The sequence below is a fragment of the Orbicella franksi genome, chromosome 3 (assembly GCF_964199315.1).
Source record: "Orbicella franksi chromosome 3, jaOrbFran1.1, whole genome shotgun sequence".
Lineage (NCBI taxonomy): Eukaryota > Metazoa > Cnidaria > Anthozoa > Scleractinia > Merulinidae > Orbicella > Orbicella franksi.
This window is the reverse complement of record NC_138147.1, coordinates 11,837,459-11,865,000: the sequence shown is the minus strand read 5'-3', so window position 1 is coordinate 11,865,000 and position 27,542 is coordinate 11,837,459. Positions and strand designations below refer to the sequence as shown.

Below are 27,542 nucleotides of genomic sequence, written 5' to 3'. Positions count from 1 at the left end.
GGACAGCTCCACAGACATCCAGCGACGTTTTTCAGTGAAAGATCCAGTAATCTGTAGTAACCGAAGTCCGGTGGATTCGTCGTTTTATCGATGGCGGCGAGATATGATTTGTTACTATAGCAATAGAAGAGAAGATGGAGAATTTCCATTTTGTTTTTTTTTTTAAAGGATTAATGTCGCTAATAGGAAACCTGTAAAGAGGTAAATGTTTGACTACGTCTATTTGATGTACATTTTGAAGGTTTCTTTTCCTGCGCAACTGTAAAACGACCTCGAAGACGTGGAGTACGGTACTGGTTAGTGCATGACCTGGTTTTGAGGTGTAATACCAACTGAATGAAAAAGCCCTGAGATAAGATGTAATTTTTCTTAAGGCCCTACCTTTCCGAGGAGGAATCATTGGGATGAGGTCAAACTTGAAAACGGTACTGAATCACTTGTGTGTACAGTCTGATGGCTTTTAACTCAGGTCTTCAGTTTCCCTGGCGAAGAGGGAGCGAGACCGTGATTGTACCGCAAGATAGGTACGTTGAAGGTTTTTCACCGAGCATAGCCGGAACACATCAAATCTTTCAGGAGATTACGGCTCCACGCCAAAAGTCAAAAAAAGAAAATATTTGGATATATTTGCCAGGGAAAATGAAGGACGCCTGGCAATGATTCTTCCAGGGTATGTTAACCAGGCAGCGAAGGATTCGTTTTAATTATCGATGGCGCCAGAATATTAATTGAGCTTATGTTACTGTAGTAACGATCGAGTCCATGTGGCATTTTCCTTTGTTTTTCAACGGACGGTCATGTTGACACAAGGAGAATTAAATGAAAGTTTTCTTAAAGACAAACCAACTAAACAAAATCCAAGGTTTTATTATGAGGTTCATTGTGATAGTTTGTTAATTTGCAACATTATGCTGAAGAAGTAGAGCATTTTATACCCTTTTAGTGGTGGCGGGGTTTATATTGTAAGAGGTGAGAGGCTGGAAGATTTGAAAGTTAAATTTATATGCTTACAAGCGCGGAGTCACATATAATATATTCATTCGTTCGTTCGTTCGTTCGTTCGTTCGTTCGTTCGTTCGTTCGTTCGTTCGTTCGTTCGTTCAAAAAAGGCTTAGCCTGTTTCAGGTACGTAACAAACAGTTTTCTCCACGAACGAAATTATTGCCTTGGTTAGTCAGATCCTGGAGAAGGATATCGTGTCGTGTAACGCCACAAGTAAGAGACAGCATAGAAGAAGCTGATAGAAGCCCGGGGACTACTCTCAGAAAAATTTGGTGGGAGTGTGCGGCCCACTTCCCAAAACCCTTACGCTATCTATGACCAAAATCTGCGATTTCCCTACCCTATTTATGACCTTACCAAAAATTCGATACCCTATTTATGACAGCTGCGGCTGACACAGTTGCCCTAAACATAATTTTTGACGGGCTTTTGCTTATTATCTTATCGATAATGATGAACAAGTAGCTTCTTCTAATCAACATAACCAATTCAAGACTAGAGTACAAAAATTATACCCTATTTAAGACGAAGATGGCAAAATCGATACCCTATTTATGACCAAACGGCTGAAAATCCATACCCTTTGGGGCCACACATGCCTATATAGCCCATATAAGGGAGTTCCCCCCCTCCCCACCCATTCCTCTCCGGGATAGAAGACATAAAACGCTCGTTGTTGTTGTTTGAGTGGTGATGGAGCGCTTACTCCTCCGACACCAATTCTTGAGTAAATCGGAGTTACACATTCAATAACCACCGTTAGCGACTAATCCACTGCAGCTTGCTAGCTGGAGTACACCTTGCCGCACCAATATTTATTAAAAGATTTCCGAAATGAAATTAGCATCTTGATCCTCATTTTAGTCACGGAAAGTTGGTCAAAAGATTTCTGTTTACATTCAAAAGCTTTTTATTCCACATTCCGTGAAATTTCGTGAATATATCAGCTCTTGATTCTCTCTTTCACAGAAGAGCAGTTTGTTTTAAAATTACAAGAAAGTACCTTGTCTTATTGTTCCCCCTTAGCGCTGCTCCTCTAATTAACCGAACGCTTGAAGTACGTTTCTTTTAAGGACATTTGTGGTCTAGAGGTCAGGGAGCTGGACTTCTTCTGTACGTCGGTGCTAGGATTAAATCTTCCTCCCTACAGCTATTTTGAGTTGTGTTTGGTGGTTTCTTATTCACCTTTTTTACAACAACTTTTGCGCTCTAAATTCATATCACTTTGTATACGCCATTTCGTATTGGTCAAAGCTCGATTACCTCTAAAGGATACCGACATAAATTCATTTAGATTTGGTTCAAAGATTAAGCCATTTCTCTTTTTTATGAGAACCTCCATACTATAACGTCATGAGTTACATATAACTTTATTAAATACTAAACGCGAGAAGAGTTAATCCCTCATTAAAGCCTCATTGACAAGAAAATTCAAGTTATTTTTCAGACCAGTACCCGTTTCGGAAATTCCAGCAGGATCTAGAAATAGCCAATTCTGTGACGCGGATTTTGCTCTCGTGGGCAACTCTAGGGATCTAACATGCATCTTCATCCCCCGCGAAGATATTCAGGCATCGCGCGTGGGAAACGTAACCATTTAAGACTTTGGTACCATGTCTAAAATAGCTTGACGGGAATAATGCCTGTACGAGGGATCTGTCTTAACCATCCTCTCTTTTATAAATGTAACTATGCTTCCTGTTTCAGTTTCACAGAGCGACGATCAGGGACAACTGTATACTTCGAGAGACAGACAAGGTCCAAAAATAATTATCCTTTCATAGGTTTGAGCCCCAATGTTCAAAAACATCCTTCTGTTGCCCAAAATCTTTTTCTAGTCTATTCGGAAGACCAGCGGTAATAATTGTTAAATTTATCGACGAAATTTGAATGTCGAGTAAATTTCATCTCTTTACTTGTTTACACGGCAGCATGTGAGTTCTCTATTAACCTCGGCGCTGCAGTGTTACGCCAAACAACGGTGTTTCAGTCAAAGTATTTTTGTAACAGCGCTCGAACGTGGTCTGTAATGAATCGAGGATTTTTAGAGTAGAAAGACCAGTTCTTTCAAGTAGTCTCAGTGAAATACAACGAGCGATGGCCGTCTCATGACAAACTTAATGCAGAATGGAGAGAATTAGAAACTTCTACAGTGTGTATGTAAGTTCCACGTACATACAGAAGGTACATCATGATTATCTCATTATAATATAGACACATCTTCCAAACAAAAGGTTGGTATTCTTATCTCATCAGTGTATTAATATCATTTACAATATCAATCGATCCAGTTATTATGATCAGTTGTTCAATTAGTGGATGACGGATAATCTTCAACCTCCTCTCCAAACTCTGGTGTCTCTGATAGAATAAATTGTACTTCAGCTGATGTTTCATCTGGTTTTACGCCTTCCACACTGTGGCTGTAGCCATAGAAAAAATACACAAGTAAACCTAAAACAAAAACAGTAGTTCAGTCACACGAAAATCAACACGGGTCGAAATAGAAAACATCTTCGACTATTGACATCATTTTGAGAAGCATTAATTAGGTGACGAGCAACATGCTGCATCTTAGCTTCCAGGGTCGCTCAGGGGCTTCAGCTTTGTGCTATACAGGAAGCTCCCACGTATTGGCGTGTTTATCTTGTCTTTAAAATTTAAGGCTGATTTTGGCAAAATATTTCTCAGCATTAATCTCCCTCCCTTTTTTTTTCTATTACAAGCTGTCATAAAACATCAAATTAAATCGGTAGTTTTGCCATGGATGTCTCGTTGACTCGAGTCTTTCTTTTTGTTACCTGACTACCGCACGGAGTAAGCGCTTAGTTTAAGGCACATGCTGACTCACCTAAAACCATCCAAACACTGAATCTGATGTAAGTCCAATGATTTAGCGTCGACAGCAGTAAAACGTTAAAAAATATTGTAAAAGCAGGAATCATAGGGACTCCTGGAACCATGAATGGGAATGTGGCGGAATTTCTGGGCTGCCTGGTGATGTACATCAAAGAAGCGACAATCATTAAACCAAAGATGCAGCAAAGGAGGACTACCCACGGGTCTCTCCGAATCAACTGTTCGTTAGCACGAGTAAGACAAAATGTGACAGCTGTTATGGATAAAGTCAACACAAATGTGGCAACACAAACTCGAAGGCTTGTTTGTTCATCTGGTTGGTGGGAACCAACTGAGGAATCTTCGTCATTGTTTTGAACCTGGTGATAGCTGACCTCTGGAATGAGATCGTCTTGGCCCGCAGTTTCCCCAGGACGGCAGCAGATCGATTGCAGCCATTTGTCGGTCTTTTCGTTGTTGGTATCCTTGTCCGTTGTTACACTTTGAACTCCAGGTGTGTAGCGTGTAACTAACACGGCGATTGCTACCATTGTGTACGCTACTAGAGTGCCAATTGACAACATTTCAACCTAAAAAAGAGGTAGACATTTCAACCCGAGAAATTAATAACTTATAAATTTGGCGAAACCATTCAATGGTTTAAACACTATAAAATACACGATATAATGGTGGCACTTTGAAGATCTTCAACGGTCTTTGAAGGGGTCAGTCAGGAAATCGTCGAGAATGCTTGCTGCGATCTTCACTTGAGGATCTTTTAAAGATCTTTAACGAATCCTTGAAATATCCTTTTCCCAAAAGATATTAAGAAGCACTTCAAAGACCGCAGCGTAAGATCCTCAAAGATCCTGTAAAGGTTTTCACCAAAGCTTAACATCACATCAAAATCACGGTATTCTGAGACTTCGCAATTTGTAAAAGCTATCTTTAAAATCTGCTTTTAGCTTTAACAAATTTTAACCAACCTCGCTCCTTTTTAGTTTTTTCTTTCCATTCCGATAATAAGTCTATTATTCTGAGTTTGTTACATAACAACATCTTGAGACCCGTCTTAAACTACCAAGTCAGACCCAAGTCAGTGAAACTGGTGTGGGCAAAGTAACATTCCAATTCCCAGCAGACACAAAACCTGATCAAAATACTTAGGTTGCCAAGATGCAAGAATGTAATCTAACAAGTAATAAACTTACCAATTGTTTTACATCAAGCAGCAATGCAAGGATTGCGATCAAAATACCATTAACCAAAGTTGCACGCACTGGAACTCTCGTCTTCTCGTGCACATGCGCAAACCAGTTAAATAGCAAACCATCGGAAGCCATGGAATACACAACACGTGGGCCAGCAAATGAGTTGGTCAGTAGCGTGCTCACGGTTGCGCAAAGTCCTCCAGTTGACACGACGTACTTGGCGCCGCTAAATCCACGCTGAGCAAACGACTCGGCCAAAGCAGCAAACCGACTCAGCTTATCATAAGGCATCATAAGCGTAAGAACTGTGGCAACTCCAAAATAAGCCAAGAAGCTAATCGCAAGGGTTAGCATGATAGATAATGGCACTGATCGTTTGGGATTGATAGCTTCTTCACTTGCCGTGCCTATTACATCAAATCCAACAAAGGCAAAGAAACAGCTTCCTGCAGCTGTCAGAACACCGCTTACTCCGTACGGTGCAAATTTGGATTGCCAGTTCTTTGCCTCGACAAAGTATAATCCAGCGCAGATTATGAATACTATGACAGAAATGTTCACGAAAGTCATGATCTTGTTGAAGAAAGAGGACTTTTTCGCTCCTAATGAGACAATTATTGCAATAATCAAGGCCAACGTAAAAGCCAGCAAATCAGGAAAACTTCCAAGGGCTGGAACGTTCCATGTGACGATGTAATTCATAAAGAACTTGTATATGTAACCTTGGGCGAAAGAGTTGACGTACTCGCTGCAGGCTCGTGCCAAGCTTGCGGCACCGATGATATATTCTAGAATCATGTTCCATCCAACAACAAAGGCCCAAAACTCTCCAACAGTTACATAGGAGTAGACATAAGCTGAACCAGCCTTGGGTATACGACAGCCGAACTCTGCATAACAAATTCCCGATAAAAGAGCGGCAATTGCTGCAATGAAGAAGGAGATAACAACAGCAGGTCCAGCAATGTCACGTGCCAACTGTCCTGTGACCACGTAAAGACCTGCACCGACTACTGTGCCTACCCCTATGGAAGTCAGGTCCAAAGTTGTGAGACATCTTTTAAGGGGGCTCTCCGACAGCCAGTCCTCTGTGGGCTTTTTCCGTGTTAATTTGTTGCACACTTTTGAGCAGCTATTCATGGCTGGTAAAAAAGAATAATAAAATATGGTTACCAGTGACCTATATTTAAAAAGGGAAATGTTGAAGTTTTTAAGTATTGCTCAATCAAATTTCACAACTGTTTCATATCGTAATGTTTAGAATTCAATTTAAGCAATAGAAATAACGTATAAGGTCTTCTTTAAGGACTGCACATTTTAAAGCGTACTAACTAGGATATTCTCAGGTAAAAGAAACTTTTACAGTGTCAGTTGAAAATTTTATGGTTAAAAGATTAATGTGGGCCAGAAAACTTATCTTTTCTTTACACAGGTGTTACTTTGAATAGTTAAGACGTTCATATCTGCAGTGCACTTTGTGGTGCGAAGTGGTGAAAAAAAATTACATCGTTTTCCACGGTTTTGTTGTCAACACTAGTTTTCATTTTTTATGAATACGTGGTCTCCTGTTCATCATCTGAAGTTTCCAACGGTTTCACCAGGACTTTGAGAAATGATTTCTGTTTAAAATTCGTTCATGTAATGTGAAGATTAGCGGAATATACACTCTTTTCGTCTCTATAGAAGAATATGCTATTAAATTGGAACGTGGAGTCTATAATAAGACTAAATTTATTATTATTATTGTTATTATTATTGTTGTTGTTGTTGTTGTTGCTGTTATTATTATTATTGTTGTTATTTAACAAATAAAGAAGCCTAAGCCGTGCAATACATTGTGATAAAAACACGACGGGCATTTGAGAGCACGAGGGGGATGTAGAAAACACGAGCCGCAGGCAAGTGTTTTCTACATTTCTCGAGTGTTCTCAAATATTATTGTAATATATATCATAATATTATATATGCACGTTGGGCGCCTGGAAATTGTACGCCTAGAATCCAGTATTCATGCAGTCATCGGAATCCAGTCATTGTGCAAAGTAAGTACAGCTATTTATCGACGCTGTTTTAAGTAGAGCTTTGCAAAGACAGTTTGTAAGTCTCCTGTGATTACAAAACTTGTTGTTGACTTCATTTGACAGTGGCCTAGCGACATTAGGCGAGCTTCCTTTGCCAATGGATTTCGACTGTTTGTGTTTCATATAATTCGTAGGCCAAAGTTTATAATCTACTAAAGCGCTCATTGCTTTGAATAACCGCTCTGATAGAAGAACATTCGCGCTTATCGCGATATATTTTTAACTCTGGGAGCACAAATATTTTGCTAATCGATTGAAGATCTACTGGTCCTTTTTTGTATTGTTCTTTCCATGATATCATACACCGACATTTTTTTTATGTTTTCTTTTTCTGACGAGAAAATAAGAGAGAACCCTAACAGAAACTGATTGCAATGGATGGAACAAAAGTGCAAAATCTATACGATGGGCATACAAGGAAACGGAGCAATTTACTTCACTCTCGAGACCGAGTGTTCTTAGACGGATATCCGCTGGCTGCATCACGCTCGGGCAACGTGGAGCAACTAGCGCACTGACACTGTCTGTGTAAGCATGTACTAAGCCAGCCAATCGGAGATGTTCCGGTTGACGATCAAACGGATAAGTACGGTTCTGGCTTAGACTATAATTGCGTACTTCGAGTAGCTTCTTAGTTACACTTTAAATTCGAGACAATGTAAAGTCATGGATGAATGTATTAGGATTTGAAGAAGGTGGCATGGAAATTATGGTTTGCACACCAACATCGCCCGGAAAGAACACAATACACTCAGACCTGCTCCAGACTGCAAGCGATCTCTCAACTTTTCTGTACCTTAAAGTGGAGCGAATTCCCGAGACAATTAGCGAAACCAAAAGTCGAGAGAACCGTGACAAAAAACGAAGCACCGAAATCTAGTTTAACATGTTTTAAAAATAAATTTCTTGCTGATCGATTGAAGATCTACCGGTGCAGTATTATGTATTTCTCTTTCCTGTTATACCACATACTGAACTTTTTTTCGGCGGGGAGGAGGGGGGTTGTGGGAAAAGGACGAAAGTACTGCATCCACTCAGGCTGCTACCTAAAAAAGAATAACCCGGGCAATAACTAGCAGTAATAAATTTTGTTTCCTTAAGTCGGGAAATGCTTAAAGACAAGCCTCGAGAGCTAGGACAAGAGAAACAACCACACGTGCTTAGAGGCCTAATCCTTTTCGAAGAGAATTTTGGTCGATAAAAGAGGAAGACAAAGCACCACAAGATATCATTGAAATCGGTTTTTACTGCCGTGCATAGATGACAACACTTATCGAGGACATCCCCTTTCATTAGCTGGTCTTTACAGCCAAAACGGACAGCTCCACAGACATCCAGCGACGTTTTTCAGTGAAAGATCGAGTAATCTGTAGTAACCGAAGAACGGGGGATTCGTCGTTTTATCGATGGCTGCGAGATATGATTTGTTACTATAGCAATAGAAGAGAATATGGAGAATTTTCATTCTGTTTTTTGAAAAGAGGATTAATGTCGGTAAATAGAAAACCTGTAAACAGGGAAATACACAGCGCAAGTTTGACTAGTCCATCTGATGTACATTTCGAAGGTTCCTTCTCCTGCGCAACTGTAAAACGACCTCGAAGACATGGAAAAAGGTACTGGTCGGTATATGGTATGGTACATGACTTGGTTTCGAGGTGTAATACTAACTGAATGAAAAAGCCCTGAGATAAGATGTAATTTTTCTTAAGGCCCTACCTTTCCGAGGAGGAATCATTGGGATGAGGTCAAACTTGAAAACGGTACTGAATCACTTGTGTGTACAGTCTGATGGCTTTTAACTCAGGTCTTCAGTTTCCCTGGCGAAGAGGGAGCAATACCGTTTTTGTACCGCAAGATGTCTACGTTGAAGATTTTTCACCGTGCATAACCGGAAAACATCAAATCTTTCATGAGATTACGACTCCACGATAAAAGTGACAAAAAGTACAGCGCTTCCATGGATATACTTGCCAGGGAAAATGAAGGAGGGTATTCAGTGTTAACCAGGCAGCGAAGGATTTGTTTTAATCATCGATGGCGGCAGAATATTAAGCTTATGTTACTGTAGTAACGGCCTAGTCCATGTGGCATTTTCGTTTGCTTTTCAACGGACGGTCATGTTGACACAAGGAGAATTAAACGAAAGCCTTCTTAAAGACAAACCAACTAAACAAAGTCCAAGGTTTTATTATGAGGTTCATTGTGATAGCTTGTTAATTTGCAACATTATGCTGAAGAAGTAGAGCATTTTATACCCTTTAGTGGTGGCGGGGTTTATATTGTAAGAGGTGAGGGGCTGAAAGATTTGAAAGTCAAATTTATATGCTCACAACCGCGCGGTTACATATAATATGTTAATTCGTTCGTTCGTTCAAAGGCCTTGCCTGTTTCAGGCACGTAATAAACAGTTTTCTCCACGAACTAAATTATTTCAACCGTTCACCATGATCCAAGGCCGCGGTGGAGCAGGCCCGAATGTTGACTCAAATGTCGACTAAGCTAATTCAGCTGGACGGTTTTACTGTATTGATCGCTGCAAAATCCAAATAAACGACCTCACTTACTCGACATACATATAAAGCACCTCTGCCCATATATCAATCAGTTGAGTCAGTACAACTCAGTTAGTTTTCGTTCAAGAATTGCGTCGCATCAGAGACTAGTATGAGAGTAGTCAAAAAGCGCCATGCGATTTTCATACTATTTATACACGAAGTGACAACCGCAGAAGTCTGTCCAAGATCAAATAAATATTATAAGATTTAGTTACATTGTCTGCGTATGAAATAAAAGACTGAGGAAAATGTAAAGAGTATTACTTGCCTCTGCTATCTCCTGGTGCAGGTAAGACTGCAGAAGAATTTTCTGTAGATGGACAATAACCGGATGTCACCTTCGACGTCGATTCGACCAGAGAAAATCAAGCCACGTCAATAAAGCACAAATGTTTTTAATATTCCCGCCTTCAGTAATCGCGCCGGAAAATTATGTTAATTTATAATTAGTTTTGACAAGGAACGTGTAGAAATAATTAATTTATGCGGGCATCGACGCATAGCAAATGTAGCTCTGATCTTTGCACCCGTATTTTCAAGATCTGCAAAATACACTTGTCATTCTATTCTAACAGGTCTTTTTCTTGTCTTGGTTAGTCAGAACCTGGCGAAGGATATCGTGTCGTAAAATGCCACAGGTAAGAGACAGCATAGAAGAGGCTGATAGAAGCCCAGGGGAGTACTCCCGGAAAAATTTGGTGGGGGTGTGCGGCCCGCTTCCCAAAAATTCGATATCCTGTTTGTGACAGTTGTAGCTGACACAGTTGCCCTAAACATAAGTTTTGAAGAGCTTTTGCTTGTGGTCTTATCGATAATGATGAAAAAGTAGCTCCTTCTAAGCAACATATCCAATTCAAGACTAGAGTACAAAAACCATATCCTATTTAAGACCAAAATGGCTAAAATCGATACCCTATCTATGACCAAAACGGCTGAAAAGCCATACCCTTTCGGGCCGCTCATACCCATATAGCCCATGTAAGGGAGTACTCCTCCCCCCGGATAGAAGACGTATAACGCTTGTTGTTGCTGTTTGAGTGGTGATGGAGCGCTTATTTCTTCATGGATAAGAACAGCTGAGTGTGATACAGCACTGAGCGGATAAAGAAAAAAAAAAGAATAGAGGCTCCCATAGTCATTACATCAGTTGCTTCATTATTCCTAATAAATTTAAAATGCATATTTTAACAATAAAAATAATATTTAGGAAGGAATCGAAGCTGCACTCAGTGGAGAGGTTTTCAAAAAGTTTTAGGAATAAATTAATTACAATTTCTAAAACAGTAATAATTAGTACTATTATTACCAAATTATTATTACCAGAAGTAATTAAAACAACGACAATATTTAAAAAAGTTTGCGAATCTCTCACCTGACTCCTAATAAGACAATCTAAAAGTCTGTAAGTGTTAAAAGGACATCTCTGTTTTAAAATTATTGATCGTCGCAGACTGAGAGACGGAAATCATGGCGTCTACGAGTAAAATATTCGTGGATTTTGATATTTCTCTTTAGACCAAAATTGAAATCAGTCACCTTCGTGGCTTTGAAAACAACAAGACAGTGATGATAATAGCGCCCTGAATGTAACGGCTGCCACTTAAACAAACCTAATGCGTGAGTTCTTGAAGGCTTAAAGACCGCGCGGGAAAATCGAGGATTAATCCTGCAGCATTATTTTGCGTAATTATCATAAAAAGTTGGAGGTGATTCATCATTGTTTTTGTCGCCGCAAACAATGTCGGCGTAATCAAGCCTGACAGAACAGGACTATTGTACAAAGTTAATCTAGCGCGTAGAGGTAATAAATGTTTAAGACGAAATGCGATAAGAAATCGAGCAATTTCAGTTTTCAGTCAGATGGACAAAACCTTGTATCAGAATAATTAAGCAATAGACCACAAGTTTTTATGGTTTATAGGCTAATAAACCACACGGGATGTGGAAGAACACGAGCATAATTCGTAAATCACGAGCAGCAGGCAAGTGGTTTATCAGCCTATAAACCATAGAAACTTGTGGTCTATTGCTTTTATATAATAATTCAGAAGACACGCGAAATTTCCGTGAGTTTACTGGCACAATAAACCATAGCTGATTGACCAATCAGAGCGCGCGCATTAATTTAATTATTATATAACTTTAAATATATTACAGAACTTTTACATTTTCTTAAAGCTAAAGATATAAACAGTTGCCTGAAAAAACAGGCCGAAACAATTTCCCATGGGAACTCGAAAAAATATATTTCAAAGTTCAGAAAAATTGTGCAAAAACAGGTAAAATTTCGTCATCAGTTTCATTTCACCAGTACTTTCAAGTGTTTCATTTGAACTTCAACATTTGGTCGAAATTCGGTGTTGTTAGAAACGATTCCTTTTTAGAAGATATTTAAAATGGTTGCACAGAAGTTTGCAATACAGTGTAAATAACCTCGGAATAAAGTTTTTGTCCGCTTGTTACTCGCACTAATACAGCGAATAGATTCAATATGTTCCCAGTTCGTCTTTGAGTAACACACGCGAGTGGAGCGATCCGGACGGGGGGAGCCTGATGCTCAAGCTGTTTGAACACAATGTTATGCTGCAAATTCTTTAGAAAAGAAGCAGTGATAACAACCCCGGGGGGGGGGGTACTCTCCTATATGGGCTATATAGGTATGTGCGGTCCCAAAGGGTATGGTTTTTCAGCCGTTTTGGTCATAAATCGGGTAGCGATTTGACCAATTAAATAGGGTATAGTTTTTGTACTCTAGTCTTGAATTGGGAATGTTTTTTAGAATAAGCTACTCTTTTACCATTATCGATAAGATCATAAACAAAGGCCCTTTAAAAATTATGTTTAGGGCAACTGTGCCAGCTGCGACGCTCATAAATAGGGGATCGAATTTTTGGTCAGGTCATAAATAGCGTAGGGAAAAATCGCAGATTTTAGTCATAAGTAGGGTAAGGGTTTTAGGAAACGGGTAGCACACCCACCATTTTTTTCTGGGATTAACCCCCCCCCCCCCCGGATAACAACCGCACTACCCCATAAGAATCCCTATAAGAATAACGAGGACGTGTGCACTATCTGAGAGCCTTCTGAGTTGTTCCCGTCGTTTATACGAACCGACATTCTTTGTCGTCATATAGGAGTAAACAACATTTTTTTTCAGTGCAGGAAGTCGGATCGTGAGAACACCCAAAAGATTAAAACCCACAAAACTTTAATGCCACAGGGCAGTTACAAACAAAAATATCAGGCCTCGTTCACATTACGCCGGAGAAATTTGAAAACGCAGCTTTGTTTTTGAAAACGGGACTTTTCAAAAGTGAGGACAATCACGATAATAATGTGATTTCAATGGCCGAGGTTTCCTCAACCGCAAACCAAATTACCGGTGATTGTTGCGTTTTCAAATTTCACGCACAAATGAGCAGCACCCCAAAGAATGTTTGTCATCTCCATAACCACAGCTGTGTTAAGTGAATGGCGGTATTTTACCGTTGTTTCCCGCTTTCACTTTGCTTCTCGTTCGTAACGTTGTGAGAATGTCCATCTTTTAAGAGAACTTCGACCCGAGGATAGAACTTCAGCCGAGGTAAGTGAAGTTTATTTTGTTCTTCTTGATACTTAACTGATTCACAATCGTCCTCTTACATGTCTGAGAAGTTTGCTCGTTGTTTACGCCATCAATGCTATTTCATTTGATCCTATTTGATGCTTCCAATTACCTGCCATTCCTACATTTGAAGAAAAGTTAATACCACCGTTCCTTTATCTGCACGCTTGTGGCTCAACTAACAGCACCTAGTTATATCAACTATAAATAGCGTGATGAAATACCTGAATATCTGAACCCGCTCGTAACTTGCAAAGACCACTTTCTTTGTGTCACAAGTGGTTTTTTACTCTAGCTCTCTCGATTCTACGTCCTTTGGACACGACATTGACTGTCACGCACAAATGATGAATAGGATATCTGTTCTCAAAGTCTCTCGTAATACCTTTAGCTTTGCAAAAAATGAGCTTGTTATCCTAAATTTCCTGTAAATTGCCAATTACCAACTTCACAGTCGTTATTGCCAACTTTACGCACAATCGCGCTCTGCATAAATCAAGTACGAGAGATGGAGTTCATTTTGCACCAAAAGTTTGCTTACCTTTTATTTTGTTCTTCCTTAAAATGTACAAATAGTAGCTGAGTCTTGTCTTAAACCTTAACTCGCCTTAAACCTTAAAACTAGGCATTTTGTTCAGTTTTTGTTTAATTATCTTCAAAACACAAATTTTTATCTTTCTTGAGACAACTTGACCTTCGAAACTAAGCAATAGTCCGGTTTCGAGTTCGCCATGACCGCTGAATAAAAGCACTGAGAACGCCGCACAGGGGTAGCCTCGACCTGACAAACATATTCACAACTACCGGCGGAAAGGTGCCACAAATTTGAAAATTAAACAATACACAGAGCTGTACACAGGTCATCTTCTTGCTGGAATTTGTGAATATTTTACTTTAGGTCGAGGCTAACCCTGTGCAAATGCGTTCTCAGTGCTAGTTTAGTGATTAATACTGAATCATCAGATTATAAGATCAGCTATGATTGGATATTAGATTAGTAAAATTAGTCTTAGATTTTATATTGTTATTATTAGTATTATTATTATTATTATTAATAGACATTTTAAATAGTTTTACTGTAAATATTTTTTTCAAATTGTTTCTTTCTTCTTCTATTTATTCTTTGTCCCAGGTCAATAAGGAATTTTCCCAGGCTACCAGGCATCGACACGTTAATAAAGTTTCTATCTATCTAGTTGACCTGAAAAGGATAGAACGCAGACAGTTATCTCTGACCTCCAGTTCAGGAGGGCGACCTCTAAAGACATCCCATATACATGCAGCCGCCATCTAAGAAAGGGCGAAGCTACGTACCCCATACTTCTATATTACACGTGAAGCGACTAATGCAATTGATTGGATGATAGATACAGCAGGTGGCCAAGGGGTCAGCGGTTTGAACTTTGGCAGATACTCCTTATATCTCCCTTTATTTATACATTGTATTTCAAATAAAAATGGAGATAAGATTTATTATAATTTGTCCCCCAGGAAAATTATCCTCTTTTCATTAATTGCGCACGTGTAACTTTTACTCCTAATAGCTTTTTATTTCTTTTTCAGTCATGAGCAGTTACTACAAAGTGTTCAACAACTTAACTCGTAAAAAACCCACAGAAGACTGGCTGTCGGAGAGCCCCCTTAAAAGATGTCTCACAACTCTGGACCTGACTTCCATAGGGGTAGGCACAGTAGTCGGTGTAGGTCTCTACGTTGTCACAGGACAGTTGGCACGTGACATTGCTGGACCCGCTGTGGTTATCTCCTTCTTCATTGCAGCAATTGCCGCTCTTTTATCGGGAATTTGTTATGCAGAGTTCGGCTGTCGTATACCCAAGGCTGGTTCAGCTTATGTCTACTCCTATGTAACTGTTGGAGAGTTTTGGGCCTTTGTTGTTGGATGGAACATTATTCTAGAATATATCATCGCTGCCGCAAGCTTGGCACGAGCCTGCAGCGAGTACATCAACTCTTTTGCCCGAGGCTACATATACAAGTTCTTTATGAACTACATCGTCACATGGAACGTTCCAGCCCTTGGAAGCTTTCCTGATTTGTTGGCTTTTACATTGGCCTTGATTATTGCAATAATTGTCTCATTAGGAGCGAAAAAGTCCTCTTTCTTCAACAAGATTATGACTTTTGTCAACATTTCTATCATAGTATTCGTAATCTGCGCTGGATTATACTTTGTCGAGGCAAAGAACTGGCAATCCAAATTTGCACCGTACGGAGTAAGCGGTGTTCTGACAGCTGCGGGAAGCTGTTTCTTTGCCTTTGTTGGATTTGATGTAATAGGCACGGCAAGTGAAGAAGCTATCAATCCCAAACGATCAGTGCCATTATCTATCATGCTAACCCTTGCCATTAGCTTCTCGGCTTATTTTGGAGTTGCCACAGTTCTTACGCTTATGATGCCTTATGATAAGCTGAGTCGGTTTGCCGCTTTGGCCAAGTCGTTTGCTCAGCGTGGATTTAGCGGCGCCAAGTACGTCGTTGCAACTGGAGGACTTTGCGCAACGGTGAGCACGCTGCTGACCAACTCATTTGCTGGCCCACGTGTTGTGTAGTCGATGGCTTCCGATGGTTTGCTATTTAACTGGTTTGTGCATGTGCACGAGAAGACGAAAGTTCCAGTGCGTGCAACTTTGGTTAATGGTATTTTGATCGCAATCCTTACATTGCTGCTTGACGTAAAGCAGTGGTAAGTAATTTTTATCTGCTAGCTTGGAAAAATGCTGTATTTTTTGGCCACATGTTGCTAAGCATTGAAAGTTCTGAATATATCATAGCATGGGATATAACAAGTCACTGCGCTAGATTTAATTGTGGAAGGCGCGGCAGCCTCATGGTTAGTGCGCTCGACTCCGGATCGAGTGGTCGGTTTCAAGCCCTGACCGAGGTCTTGGGCAAGACTCTTGACTCTCGAAGTGCTTCCCTCTACCCAGGTGTATAAATGGATACCGACGAGTTTAATGCTTGGGAGTAACCCTGATAGACTAGGATTCCATCCAGGGGGTAGCAGGAGACATTCCTAGTCGCTTTATGCGACAAAAGCCAGATGTGAGCGCCGGCCTGATGGACCACCTGGATCGTATCCAGACTCTTTACCTTTACCTTACCTAGTTTTATTAGTTTTAATAAATGGGCGATCTTTCACCAGATGAATTATCATTGCTTCAATGTAAAAGTGTATCTTCGAAGGGGAACTTAAGACAATGGTTTACTGGCTCTACTATGATAACAAAACACAAAACAATTAACTGATTGACGAGTATGCCTCTTTATTTTAGGTTGAAATGTTGTCTGTTGGCACTCTAGTAGCGTACACAATGGTGGCAATCGCTGTGTTAGTGACACGTTACACACCTAGAGTTCAAAGTATCACAGCGGACGTGGATAACACCAAAGAAAAGACCAACAAATGGCTGCAATCGATCTGCTGCTGTCCTGGAAGTCCTGGAGAAACCGAAGGCCAAGATGATCTCATTCCAGAGGTCAACTATCACCAGGTTCAAAACAATGACGAAGATTCTTCAATGGGTACAACACAACCAGACCAAGAAACGAGCTTTCGTGCTCGTCTTGCCACATTTGTGTTGACTTTATCCATAACAGCTTTCACGGTTTGCCTTACGCGTGCCAATGCACACTTAGTTAGTGGAGAGGCCTGGGCAGTTCTCCTTTGCTGCATCTTTGGTTTAATGATTGTCGTTTCTCTGATGTACATCACCAGGCAGCCCAGAAATTCCGCCACATTCCCATTTATGGTTCCAGGAGTCCCTATTATTCCTGCTCTTACAATATTTTTCAATGTCTTACTACTGGTTACGCTGAATCAGTGGACGTACGTCAGATTCAGTGTTTGGATGGCTTTAGGTAAGAACTAATCTTCCATTTTAAAGTTGTCTTGACCACGCATAACTATATGTTTATGCAGAGAATCTTGCTTATGTCATTGTTTTCATTTTTCTTCGCATTTACAGGTCGTAAAAAATTCGACAATTCATTTTATTTCAACCTTCTTGGTATAATGGGATAGCCAGCTCTATAAGCTTTAATTTGACATAGGGGTTTAGGTATCTAAAGTTTAAACCCGACGCCCTAAATCGCTTGGACGTGAGACACGGCTATAAATGTATACGGTAACTTTAAGTAAAATATCCTACGGAATGCGTGCAATCCATGGATTCGTGTGTCATCCTATGTTTAATTTTATTGGCTCTGGTATTAGCCACGTCATTTATCTACCGTTTTTATTCTAGGTTTATTCGTGTATTTTTTCTATGGCTACAACCACAGTGTGGAAGGCACCAGACCAGATGACAGATCAGAAGCACAGTTCATTCTATCAGAGACACCAGACTTTGGAAATGAGATTAAAGAGTATCCGGCAGCTGAATGAACAATTAGAACAATTAAACTGAGTGATTATCCGATTGACCAACTTATCTGCTGGATGGGAAAGCGCTATTTTTGAAGATATCTTCGACTACTTTTTTACTCAGGAAACGGTATGAATAGAAGGCAATATCCTTTCCTTTGTCGAGTAGTGTGATGGAGTTAGCTTCGTGGATATATTAGTGGGTATTATCAGTTATTGTATCAGTTTATACGCAAATCATACATTTTCAAATATTTTAAAATATATCCAAAAAAAATCAAATATAGTTCGGTTAAGTTGGACAAGAAAGTGACTATGCCGCATGCTCGCATAGCCACAAAAAGTCCATTGTGCAAAAAATAAATCAATCCTTTAAAAAAAAATAATCCTACGTTTTATTGGTCTCTGCTTATATATTCTTCTCTTTTTTATTACAAGCCTATATGGTCCAACGCATATAAGAAGGTTCATCGTCAGTGGTATCTAACTAGCGTCCATCTTCTTCTCAATGCCATCTCACGTGACCTTAGTTCTCAAGAGTAAAAAAAGAAAACATACACTCTCGTGAACTACCGCTTTGTCAACTGCACCTGCCTGGTCATATTTATGTGGTATAGTTACAATACGCTGCAGCCTTTCGTTGACCAAATATTATTAAGCGTACTAAACTAAACTGCTAAACCATCATGATATTCCAGCGAACAGAATTTACCGTTCAGATTTGGCCGTTTGAACGGGGAGCCTAAGTGCTAAGACCCGGCTATTTGTAGCTTTCATTCAGTGCAAGGGAGATCAGTGAAAAACTAAAACTAGCGATTTGAAAAAGGCCATGTTTTTAGTTACTGTCACGTGCTGCCCCAAAGGGTGTTGTTTTCTTTTTTGGCCGTTTTGGTTAGAAATAGGGTATCGATTTTGGCCATTTTCGTCTCGAATAGGGTATGGCTTTTGAACTCTAGTTTGGGATTTGGTATGCATTTTAGAAGTAGCTACTTTTTCATCATTGCTGATAAGACCATCAACAAAGGCCCTTCACAGTGCCTTTAACCGTCGGTCTGAATCAGGGAACTGATTCTAAGGCGGTCTGAAATAGGAATTTAAGGGTTAGGTCTTAAATGGGGCATCAAAATTTTGTTCAGGTCATCAATAAATGGGGTGGGTAAAATAACAGATTTTGGTCTTAAATAGGGTGAGGGTTTTGGGAAGCGGGCTGCACACCCCAGCCCAATTTTTCTGGGAGTACCCTTCCCCCGGGGGGGGGGGGGCATTTACGGCACTGGTAATACTTGAGGTGTTCGCAATGATTCTCGTAATCCACGCTCTGCGTGAAAACAAAAAAAAAAGAGGAAAATTTTCGACCGCAGAAATCACTGATGCAGAATAGGCACAATATTTGTCCACATGTGAGAATTCTTCATTCAAATGATATTGAAACTGTGTCCCTGCCGCATGCAAAACACTTGACTGTAATTTTTAGCATCACTTAAACAAACATATATAAAGGATATATATAAAAATTTTATCATATCGTCATCTTAAGCCTTCATTCAATTTATTTTTCCCCTCCTTTCGAGATTGACTGGTTCAGTGACCACAACATCAGAATAACTTTCTACTGCTCGTCAAACTTAAGACAAAATAAAAACTTGCAAAAGCACGCCTTATTTTAACAAGCTTTCTAATCGAATGATATTATTAAAACAATATTATTGAATTATTGAAGACCGCCAAATATCGTGATGCTAATGACGCGCAGGAATAATGCTGATTTCCCCCTCGCCTCGAATTAATTTTATTTTTCTTACTCTCCTCTGACAAAATCAGCATCTGTAAATGAATGAGCAGCTCAACTGCAGCGGAATGTAAGCGGTTTCAATTTGAAATATTTTATAGAACCACTTCATTTAGTGCACGGTTGGTCATATTAGGGTCCTTTCCACACTATCTGAAAACGCATCAAATGTTTTCCGTCCACACTACGCCGGAGAAATTTGAAAAACGCAACAAACACCAGTATCATTTTGGATTTGTGTTCGAGGGAAACTCGGTCAGTGAAATCCCATTATTATCGTAATGTCATCGTTTTGAAAAGCTCCGTACGTTTTCAAAATTAAATATTTTCCGTCCAAACTATAAAAACGTAAAGCCGGCCGCGGCGTTTTCAAATTCCTCCGGTTTGAAGAGCGTTTTTGAAAAGCTCCGTTTTCGTGACGGACTAGTGTGGGCGGTAGGCCTAACCGTAGAAATAAAGCTGCGTTTTCAAATTTCTCCGGAGTTGTGTGAACGGGGCCTAAGGTAACTATGCCAATCCAGCGGCCACGATTCACGGGAAAGAATTTACTCATTACTTAACTGTTACTGTTAGCAGGATCCTGCTGTTAGTTTGTCTTGTGTTAAGCCCTCTTGGAAGTACGTATTTGTCAATTCTCAATATTTCTTTTGCCCTCTTCATTTTATTATTTACCACTTTTTTAAATCGACCGAATGACCCTCTTTTACGAGAGAGAAAGCGATGGGAAACTACAAACATATCAGCCATTGCTGAGTTTAAAGTCTTCCAAATTAAGAACTTGAGCGCGGATTGCAAAAAAATTATTCAGAGAACATTTGGTTACCGGTCCGTGTAAACAGCCGCCCAATATGCCAAGCAGGAAGGAAGGTCGTGACCGCCCTCGCGGGTATATGCAGGCTTATGTTGAAATTAATTGTGAAGTGGTCGATCTAATTTGAGGGAAAATGTCGTTTGCTCTCATATCATTGTAATACATGTAAAATATAAACTGCAAGCCTACTCCATGGTTTTCTTCATATATCGCGCAAGAATTCGAAAAACGCCAGAGAAACTAGAAAGCACTGATGCGTACAACTAGTTGGCAGGAAGTTGAGAACTAACCGATTTGGGCTGTTTTAGTTCTCATTCCACGCGTGGACAAGGAATTGAAGATCAGGACTAGTTGTCTTAACGTCAACTTGAAAACAGTTACCGTCAGTTGTCACTTCAGGCAAGTTGGCCCTTGCTTAAGACTCTCTTTACAGGCCGCTTTAATACATCTTTATTTGTGGCCTTATGCGCCACTCACGAAGGGGCGAAGAGGATGAGTGAGTGTTAATACATCTTTTTAAAATGCAAGGGATAAAAAAACTATGACTAAAAATAGAAATATTAAACGTAACCAAGAGATGTTCTCTTGACGTGACGTGTCGGGATTACGCAAGTACTTGAATTCAAAGTCATTCAAACCTGTCAGTTTGCAAGATCAAGTTATGAATTCACCGCAAAAATAAAACTTTCATGATTACTTTCCAGATAACGTTATTCAACGACAGGTCTATCGTTTTCCAAAATATTTTGACGGATTATTCTTCAGGTGAACTAAAAATAACAACGATATTAATAATAACAATATTTTGGTTGTAAAACACGTTCGAATTTTTTAATGGAAGAGTTAAGGTAGCCCTTGTCAGTATTGAGAGCATTGTCAACAGTATCAAATTGTTTTACAGCGAACCTTGAGCCAAAAAAAGTCCGGCGAAAGAAAAAGTTATCACTGAAATAATTCGAAACATCATTTACATTTCAAAACCCTCCCTGAGGCGACAACGACCTAATTTACCAAACAGGAAGCCTAACTTGGTTCCTTCGTTGTAAAAAAAAAACAGTCTAAACAAAGCCGTTTTGTAGCAGAGTTCGTACGTACAATCAGTTTAGAATATTTCGCGAGAAAGCGGCTGACCCAGTGTATGCCGTATACAGCTCACAACGGGGGTTTTCGCAGGGAAATATCGGAAAGAAGGGTAAGGGGAAACAAAGTACTGCCAGTATTTTCTTCGACCTGAACTCCTTTGCCAGTTTACAAAGTGCTTTTTTTTGGATAGGAAATGAAGTGTGGTATTTAAAGAAGGGCTTTATTCGATTCAGCTAAGATACAGGATGCAAATTTTCCGTTGGGTCTGTATTGTTATTGAAGAGCGCGAACCCTGCAACTCAACAACAATTGGACAAAGACCATCTGCTTTTGTACGTCACACATCACTGTCATGCAAATATTCATCAACAATTCGGAATATCGTCTGTCAATTAAAATTCTGATTCGATTTTCTAATTTCTCAGTTTTAAGTTACCACGCGAAGCTCTTCAACGGAAGATCGAATTCAACGTTTCTTCCACGGTTACATTTCCTTGTCGCGTTGCAACGAGAGAAGGCTGATCCATAAACTAAAGGGGAGCGAATTTAATTATGACACTCATTTAGAGACGTTTTAAAGCGAAGGGAGGTTTGTAAACCTTCATCAATTAGCCATATTGAAGACAGAAATCCCACTGAGACGGTGACTGAGAAGACTCGTTTTACACTCTTCAGAACCATGAGTCTTGTGCGGTTTCTTCGTCTTCTCACACGACGGAGAGAGATAGACAACGATCTTTCTAACTCCCAGCTTCGCCGATGCCTCGACGTCTTTGATTTAACTTCCATCGGGGTTGGAGCGACCGTGGGAGCGGGTTTGTACGTTGTTACCGGTCAGATAGCCAGAGATGTTGCCGGGCCAGCCATTGTGTTGTCGTTCTTCGTTGCTGCCGTGGCAGCGTTCCTTTCAGGGATTTGTTACGCAGAATTCGGCTGCCGAATAGTCAAAGCTGGTTCAGCCTATGTTTACACCTACTCCTCTTTAGGTGAAATATGGGCTTTCATAATCGGCTGGAACATGATTCTAGAATACGTGATTGGAACAGCTTCGCTTGGCCGCGCAAGTAGCGAGTACATCGACTCCATTGCCGGGGGGGTGATTCGAAAGTTCTTCGTCAACAACATTGGAGAGTTTAATGCATCTGGCTTGGGTTCGTATCCAGACTTTCTGGCTTTTGTTCTCGTTCTCGCGGTGTCCATGATCGTCGCCAGTGGCGCTAAACACTCAGCTGTGTTCAACAAATGTGTGACCGCGGTAAACATGCTTGTGATCCTGTTCGTTTTGGCCGTTGGTTTGTTCCATGTCGACCCCAGTAACTGGGCTGGCAGAAATCAGTTCCTTCCATTTGGTGTGTCCGGGGTACTAGCCGGTGCTGCAAGCTGTTTCTACTGCTTCGTTGGCTTCGATGTGATAGCAACGGCCAGTGAAGAAACCATCAATCCCAAACGCGCCATCCCTCTGTCCATCATGTTGTGTCTCGTCATCAGCTTCCTTGCCTACTTCGGTGTGGCAACCATTCTGACACTGATGGTGTCCTACGACAAGCTCGACAAGTTCGCTCCTTTACCAGAGGCTTTCAAGGCCGCCGGTGTCCCCGCAGCCAAGTATATCATTGCAATTGGAGGGCTCTGCGCTTTGGCAGGCTCGCTCATGAGTGGTATCTTCGCAGTCCCAAGGATCATGTATTCCATGGCCAGTGATGGTCTTCTCTTCAAGTTTTTTGCCAAAATCTATCAGCGCACTAACGTCCCTCTGATCTCGGTGGCCTTTGCAGGAGTACTGTCGGCTATTCTGGCGCTACTGCTAGACCTAAAGCAACTGGTTGAGATGCTGTCGATCGGCACGTTACTTGCCTACACCCTCGTCTCCATTTCAGTGCTCGTGTTGAGGTTCCAGCCTGGTGTTCAAGACGTCGAGTTCGACGAGGATACTCCGAGCTCGGTACAAAGTTACAAGGTCATGTGCTGCAAGAAGATGCTACCGGAGTCGAAAGGCCCCGATTATAAGCCTTTAGAAAGCGTAACAGACGATAAGGAACAGGAAAACAAATACAAGGAAGAACCAACCACCACCACAAGTCAGATCGCCACGGCTGCCATCTCCCTGCTGGTTGTGGCACTATCCGGCTTCTGTGCGCTTCTGATAGCAGGATGGGGAGCGTTAGGTGACCATAAGGCTTGGGCAATCTTCACAGCCTGTTTTCTTGGCATTCTTATTATTTTTGGCGTGGTGGTGATGCAGCTACAACCCAAAAACAATGCTAAATTTCCTTTCAAGGTTCCCTGTGTACCAGTGCTTCCCATCGCCAGCGTGGTGGTGAATTTGTTCCTACTCCTCAAGTTGTCCGTATGGACATGGGTACGATTCAGTGTTTGGATGGTTCTAGGTAAGAATTTCTTACTTTTGATAACAAATGGTTTTATTATTTTTTTTTTAGAAATTAATATCGTTATTTTGAAGAAATGTTGTTTGCTCTTTTCTCTGTTTCACGCCCTCCACAGAATAATGTTTATTTTCCCTTTTTCATTTGTTTTCCTTTGGACAGGCTTCAGCTTTGATTTCTGCCTCAATATAAATTATTCTGTTACTTTTCTCGCGAGTATTTGCCACTTTTCTAGAACGATATCAAATGCGGCAACAGAAGGCAGAGAGAATTTGTTGTTAACTTTAAGCTGTTTTTAAATTGATTTGAATACGATAAATGCGATCTTCTCAATAAGTATATTTTTTCTTGTTCTACCGATCTCTAAACGTCGATTTTTATGAAACAACGCGAGAATATCAAATATAACAAGGTTTCCTATTTTTTTTCACATCTACGTTTGCGGTTCCCATCCTAACTCTCTTGCTCAAACGACAACTATTGCGAAGACAATGATTGAAATGCAAATTTGAATACAAAAAAATTATTTTGGTGATAGAAAATATCCTAGCTTATTACATAAATGTATTGGCTTTTTTCATTTCTTATATTTTCAAAGTAAGAATCCAACGTTTGAAAATAAATGTTACGAGATCTTGAAGTATTTTAATCCTGCTGTTTGGAATGAGGAAAAAAAAACATTCACCTCCGTTGAGAATATATTTGACTCCACTCTCCTAAACATTTTTACCCTTTTATTATCTCGAAAAGTTTTTATCGTTCATGCTAAACTTTTATTTTAAATGGACTTTGCTGGGATTGAAGTTAATTTCTTTCTCAGTCGCCTTGGGCTAAAATGTTTTCTTTTGTGCATGTATTTAGCTCAACATAGGAATAATTACACTTTACAAATGATCCACAGCCGGGTTTTCTTGTTTTGTTCAGTGACCCACAAAGAGCTTCAGAAAATTAGCATTTATACACTGGCAGTATTCAGTATGAAATTAAGCAGTTAAATTACATTCTGTTTCTGTCTGACATCTTTCCGGGCTCTATACCATTAGCACAAATCTATTTTTCCCTAAATACCATTTGAGCTTTCTTTAGATATGCGTTTATCAGAACAAGGTAAAAATTTAAAACTTCTTCGCACTTAGAGAGTAAAGTTCGTAATGGTTAGCTTTTAAATTTTCGAACTGAAGAAAGCTGACTACATCACGTCAAAGTATTAATATCATTTCAAGTTCAGCTGCTTTACACTTTTTGATCCTCCCCCGTATTTGACGCATTTCCATTGAAATTACGGGAAGTTGAAATTTGCTAGTTGGTCAACGACAATAGCTTTATATTATCTCTCTGTGGGATTCGCCGCGTAAAAGCATTCTCAACGGCGCCAATTACATCTAAAATTCATCGCTCGTCCGAGACATCTTACATGCAACAGTTCGGTTAGTCAACAGAAATTGTTTTCTGGTATTCTAAACATACAAACCGAAATAAGGAATTACATTTTATAATTTTGGGTGAAGACGACTTTATGACTCATTATCAGTGCTTCGAGCAATCCTGTTGTTTCTTCATTCGTCAGTCGTGGTCCAGTTAGAACTTTAGGGCTCGCATTGCCCTCTCCGATTTGCTGCATGATGATATATTTTATTTTATTATTTGTGTATTTTTTTAAAGCGCAGCCGACAGGTGTTTCGGGTTATTTAAATCATGTCATCATGCAAATATGACCGTCGTGCGAGGTTGACTCGCGCGTCCTTGCGTGCGTGTTTCTCGCTCGTCGACAGCTACTTTTAACATAATATACTTTTGAATCTATTTTTAAGGTCTCTCTTTCATCTGCCATTGTTTTTTTTTTTCTTTTTTGAACTGTGAAACTGGTAAAGCTTTAATATCTTTTCGTGACGCATTTCTATTTTGAAGACTAGCGCTAAGATTAAAAGAGCGTAAATAATTCATCTCGGTTCACACGATTTTGCACTTTGTTCTAAAATAAATAGAATTGTGTAAAGTATTTGAAGAATACAAAGGTTTGAATTCAAAACTGTAAATCTTCTGTAAATGTGCTGTCCAATATCCGACGGTTTGTCTTCAACTACCTTCTGCATTCCCATCCTAACAAATCAGCCGTCACTGAAAGAATTGATATAAAATGAATTCGTTTGAGACACAGATAAACATTTTTATTGCTTAATTTCCCAGATATCCAAAGAAGAGAAAAAAATAAAGGAAAAGAAAAGAACATATCGTTTAGTACCAATGAAACACAACATAAATACATAAAATACAATACATAAGTACATAAATTACCAAAAAGAATCGAACACGGCAGAACTTGATGATCGGGAAAAGAAGCATTATTTCTTGCGCGGCATTAAAATGTACGCGAAATGAGGAAGGTTCATTTTGATCCTTAAAGGCTCGACAGTGAAATTGTCCTTCTAAACAAGGAAAGGAGAGTTCTGCTGCTATACCAGTTTGGATTTATCCCTTCGCTCAATCCTGTTTTGAACAGTTAAGCCCTCCCTAGGATTAACGCTAAATGTGATTCAGAAACTTACACAATTGATAACAAACAACTTAAACGTTGTTTGTCAACTTTTCTTTCGATCTTTTTTCTTAATATCTAACATTTTTAACTATGGTCATTGTCTACCTATAACTTAAAATTAGCGGTTAATTTGAACCAATGGAAATAAAAAAATATATTGACTGTGAATATCAGATTTATTCGTTTAGTTTCAATTTATATCGTTAGTTCTCCCTTGGAGTCGAGTGTAGCGTGATGTATTGGAATTAACTGAACTGCACACATTTCCTTATACTCTGTTTGTCTCGTAGGGTTTGTTATCTACTTTGGTTATGGAATTAGAAACAGCGTGGAAGGAAATCCAAAACAAGACAACAACGACAATGATTTCATCCTACAAGGAACACCGGACTTTGAGCAAGACGTGCAAACAGTTCAACCCAGTCACGGAGCAACAGACGACAAAGTACCTTTAGAAGCAAGCTTCAGTGAACCTAGTTAGGAACAGTGAAAATTATATTATTGATATTAAAATCGCAAAGTCTATAACTCTACAGTCAGATGCAAAAAACCCAATTGGAAACACGTGTGGTTTGACGCGATTTTAACCCTCCCGCAAAAACATGGTCTGAGATCTGCAACCATCAAAATTTTTAACTTTAGAAAGAATGATAGAGGAAAGTCTTTTTTTTTATCATTTATTACTTTGTTCTTTTAAAATATATAAAATCCTCTCTCTATATAACTCGTCTCAACGGTTTTGCATCTGATGTGAGATATGGACTTCTGAAGAATGAATGTTTAATTGTAAATAACAATTCTGGGATCACGTTCTCAAATGTTAAGTTCAGTTTCAAATTATGAGGAAAGTTCCAGAAAATTATTCTAATTTGAGGCGAATTTGCCGCAAATGTATTGTAATCTGTAAATGTTTTGGTCTTCGGCTACCCATAGTAGCAAAGCAATTCCCAGGGTTTGATATTATTTATTTTTCAATTGTTATCATTGAGTTTGAATTTATGAACTTTACTCAGGAAGTTATCTAAAAGTTACTGGTTATGCTCGGACACAAAAGCTTTTCGTTAGTTTAAACTAATTTTAATAATTAGATTATGAGCTCGAGATTTCTATTACGCATAGAAATCGAGAGCGAATGATCTAATTGTTTTGGTATAAATCTACTGGTAGTTTAAAACTTAATCTAAATCCTCTTCACGGACACTTCGAAATCGCGAAGAAGCGGCCGCCATTTTGTTTAGAACCGCACGCTGCTACGCTACTC

The 27,542-nt window shown here is 39.7% G+C and overlaps 3 protein-coding genes and 1 pseudogene across 4 annotated transcripts in view; 2 read left to right on the top strand and 2 right to left on the bottom strand.

Annotated features, from left to right (window-relative positions):
• Positions 1-1,055, bottom strand: part of LOC145483024 (cationic amino acid transporter 4-like) — a 10,007-nt gene extending 8,952 nt beyond the window's left edge. Inside the window, exon 1 of the mRNA XM_081461648.1 lies at positions 382-1,055. Coding sequence (XP_081317774.1) covers positions 382-400 — 19 coding nt within the window. The 5' untranslated portion in view covers positions 401-1,055. The remainder of the gene's footprint in view (positions 1-381) is intronic.
• Positions 1,056-2,360: 1,305 nt separating this feature from the next.
• LOC145481263 (cationic amino acid transporter 4-like) lies at positions 2,361-10,090 on the bottom strand. The gene is made up of 4 exons (XM_081459711.1): positions 8,852-10,090; positions 5,052-6,193; positions 3,854-4,430; positions 2,361-3,456 (listed from the first exon to the last, which is right to left on the bottom strand). The coding sequence occupies exons 1-4, from the start codon at positions 8,868-8,870 to the stop codon at positions 3,311-3,313; spliced, it is 1,884 nt and encodes a 627-aa protein (XP_081315837.1). The 5' UTR covers positions 8,871-10,090; the 3' UTR covers positions 2,361-3,310.
• A 4,583-nt stretch (positions 10,091-14,673) lies between these two features.
• On the top strand, positions 14,674-17,815 carry LOC145483023 (cationic amino acid transporter 4-like; annotated as a pseudogene). The gene is made up of 3 exons (XR_014048863.1): positions 14,674-16,002; positions 16,588-17,173; positions 17,560-17,815. The product of XR_014048863.1 is annotated as a cationic amino acid transporter 4-like (transcript).
• Positions 17,816-21,776: 3,961 nt separating this feature from the next.
• LOC145481259 (cationic amino acid transporter 2-like) lies at positions 21,777-27,477 on the top strand. The gene is made up of 2 exons (XM_081459706.1): positions 21,777-23,748; positions 26,572-27,477. The coding sequence occupies exons 1-2, from the start codon at positions 22,041-22,043 to the stop codon at positions 26,760-26,762; spliced, it is 1,899 nt and encodes a 632-aa protein (XP_081315832.1). The 5' UTR covers positions 21,777-22,040; the 3' UTR covers positions 26,763-27,477.
• The last annotated feature ends 65 nt before the right edge of the window (positions 27,478-27,542 follow it).